Source organism: Bison bison, unplaced genomic scaffold (assembly GCF_000754665.1).
Source record: "Bison bison bison isolate TAMUID 2011002044 unplaced genomic scaffold, Bison_UMD1.0 scf7180017845462, whole genome shotgun sequence".
Classification (NCBI taxonomy): domain Eukaryota; kingdom Metazoa; phylum Chordata; class Mammalia; order Artiodactyla; family Bovidae; genus Bison; species Bison bison.
The window spans coordinates 12,107-15,387 of NW_011476035.1; the positions used below are offsets into that span (position 1 = coordinate 12,107).

The window sequence follows — 3,281 nt, forward strand, 5'->3', positions numbered from 1 at the left end:
CACGAAGGGGGCCTGGGGACTGGGGCCTGGGGCCTGGGGGCCGGCGTCCACACGGCTCTCCGCGTGTGGGCCCCGCGCCAGCTCCCCGCCAGGTGCAGGCTGGCGGCACTGTCCCTCAGGAGGCCCGGGCCTCGGGCAGCGCACCCACCCTCCTGCAGAACCCCCCGGGGACCCGGGCAGGGGGCCTCCGTCCAGGGGCAGCCAGCACGCCCGCGTCAGGGTTCTCACGCCCCTGTTCACGAGACGGGCTGGGAAAGGAAGCTTCTGTTGTAACTCAGGACACGGGAGTGTGTACGTGCTGGTGTGCATATGGGGGTGTGCCTGTGCTCTTGTGCACATGCTCTCGAGCACACGTGTGTGACTCACACTTGGAAACAGACTCAATCTGTTGGGTCTGTTGGGTGGTTTCCCACCTGCGGTGCCGCTCGGCTGTGGCCTCTGCGTTTCCTCTGTGTTGGTCACCGCCTTGTGGGAGGTTAGGACTCACTCAGCCACGGCACCTGGTCACTGACAGCTCAGAACTGCAGAGAGAGCCGCTTGCGTTGTCAGCCGCCACGCGTCTCAGGGCTCACCCTGCCTGGGCCCGCTGAGCTCTGTCGCCCCAGCGTCCACCCCGCCATCTCCTGTTCCCCGCGGCGTCCACCCCACTGTCGCCGGGCACGCTGGGTGCTCTCCGAGCCGGTGTGTCCCTGGGGCTCGTGCCTGCTGACGGAGCTGGTCCTCTCTGCCTCTTGATTTCACCAGCTGGGGCTGCGTCCTTCTTCCAGGAACGTCTGGGCGTGCTGGGTGGTCCTCCCCTCTGAAGCCCCGCAGGGCCTGGTCTCTGGCGCCGCCTTGGGTCTGACCGGGACTCCTGCTCTTCTTGCTCAGTTTCCCATGCATGCCCCGTCCCCCACCCCGCCCTTCCTTGTGCTGAGGGGCGGGGAGGCTGCTGCTTGGGGAGGAGTGGCCTGGCCAAGACCCCTTCCAGGAAGGGCCAGTGGCCAGTGGTCCAGGGCGGGGGCAGGTAACCTGCCTTGATCTCCTGGCCTGGACGTGTCAGTGACGCCCAAGACCATCCCAGTGACCGCCCTGCGTGTCTTGCATCTCCAGGCATTGCCGTCTGCAACGTGCCGGCCGCATCCGTGGAGGAGACCGCTGATTCCACCATGTGCCACATCCTCAACCTGTACCGCAGGACCACGTGGCTGCACCAGGCGCTGCGGGAGGGCACGCGCGTCCAGAGCGTTGAGCAGATCCGGGAGGTGGCCTCCGGAGCCGCCAGGATCCGCGGGGAGACCCTGGGCGTCATCGGGCTAGGTGCGCTGGCCTCCGCCCTGCACGCGCCTGTGGACGGAGAGGCCGGTTGGCCAGGCTGCTGGGGGGTTCCCCACCTGGGACGGCTGTCCAGCCAGTGAGCAGCACTGGCTGGCCTGGTCTCTTAGCTGCCCCAGGAACAGCAGGCGGGGCCACACACCCACCCGGGTGTTAGTGCCCTCAGGGTCATGTGCTCTGTGGGCGTGGTCACGCGTACCCTGTGGCGGGGTCATGTGTGGCCTGTGGGCGTCCACACTTGTGCCTGCTCAACCTGCCGAACGCTCAGGGCTGCCAAGTGGGGCCAAGGTGGCTGCCCTGAGTCCTGTCCGGGGTGGAGGGAGGCTGCTCGCTGTCCCCCTCGCTTGCCCTCGTGCCCTGCAGGCTGGTGCCCTGAACTCAGGTAGCAAACCAGGGAGCAGAGATGTGCTGGGGGCAGAGGTACTGGAGTGGGTCCGGCCTCGGGGGTTGAGGAGGCAGGGGAGGGCGAGTGTGGATGGAGTAGCCTGTCCTGCCTGGGGGCGTAGGTCCTGTGCCCCCATCTGTGATCCCCAGGGTTCTCCATGGCAGAGGCACCCGCTGTGCAGCTGTGGGGAGCTGCAGGGCAGAGACGCACCTGCATTAGCTCAGATCAGGACCACGGACGTCCAAGGACGTGGGGATGTCCCACTCCCGACGTGATTCGCTGGACTGCCCACACAGACACCAAGGCTGGTCGGAGCCCCATAGCCATGCAAGCACCCTACACCAAGCAACGGGGCCCCTGTGCCCGGAACCAGCCAGGGTGGGGCCGGTGGGGCCGCTCAGCGTGATGGAGGAGGAGGAAGGGGTGCGGAGAGGGTGGGGCGGTTGTATGTCCCTGGCCAGTGGATTTGGGGCCACATCCCATCTAGGCAGTGTTGGTGCAGACAGGCCCCGGAGGCTGCGTGCTAACTGGCTCCTGGTCGTCCTTGGGGGCCGTCAGACCTGCCTTGGGGACCGTGGCCCTGGCTGTCTGCTCCGGCCAACCCTGCGCCCCTCTAGAGACCCCCAGAGCCTGTGTTCTGGTTCCCTCCTGAAAGCAGAGCAGGGCCCCGGTGGCATGAGCTGAAGCAGGGTCTCGGTGCCTGCGTCGCTTGCAGAGGCCAGGGTCGCAGCCGTGGTGGCTCCACACTGGGGCGCTGTGTGTGGCTCCCGGGGACCCAAGAGCTGTGCAGTGGCAGCTGCTGGATACACAGTTCCACTTTGCACGTTTGTTCGTAGAAATGGAAGTCCTCTTCGGGCTTCCCTGGGTTTGAGGAGTCGGGTGCTGCAGTGAAGTGGCCGAGCCGGGGCTCCTGGCTTGCATTGCCCGCCTGCAGAGCCAGTAGCTGCTCCAGCCCCCGCGGTGCCGCCCGTGGGAGGTCTGCTGGACTGCTGGGTGCCCGTACTCCAGGGGCCCCGGCCCTTCTCCCTGAAACCTCGTTCCCCACGCGCCCACTGCTTGGCCTGCTTGGCAGGCGCTCAGGGTGATGCCCGTCTTCCCCCAGGGCGCGTGGGGCAGGCGGTGGCACTGCGGGCCAAGGCCTTTGGCTTCAACGTGCTCTTCTACGACCCCTACCTGGCGGACGGCACGGAGCGGGCGCTGGGGCTGCAGCGGGTCAGTACGCTGCAGGACCTGCTCTTCCACAGCGACTGCGTGACCCTGCACTGCGGCCTCAACGAGCACAACCACCACCTCATCAACGACTTCACCGTCAAGCAGGTCTGCCCGCAGGACCGCCTGGGGCGGGGCGGGGCTGGAGCGGGGGCGGGGCTGGGGCGGGCGGGATGGTCTAACCCTGCACGGCCCCTCCTGGGTCCGGGCCTTTCAAGTGACAGTGTGTACACTGGCTTCTGTGTTGTGAGCACGTGCAGTGCACACAGCTGGGTGCGGGCAAGTTTGGATGCCGATGGCCCTCCCCGCGTGCGCACATGGTTGTATAGATGTGGGCCTGTGCAGTCACGGCTTGAGTTTGTGGCTATGCGCA

At 67.1% G+C, this 3,281-nt stretch overlaps 1 protein-coding gene across 1 annotated transcript; it reads left to right on the plus strand.

The window, feature by feature from the left end:
- Window positions 1-72: 72 nt before the first annotated feature.
- On the plus strand, window positions 73-3,049 carry LOC104984870 (C-terminal-binding protein 1-like; the record flags this gene model as incomplete). Its single annotated transcript, XM_010834813.1, has 2 exons — window positions 73-1,299; window positions 2,802-3,049. Coding segments are annotated over exons 1-2 (399 nt in total), but the record flags the coding sequence as incomplete, so codon positions are not given.
- Between the last annotated feature and the right edge of the window lie 232 nt (window positions 3,050-3,281).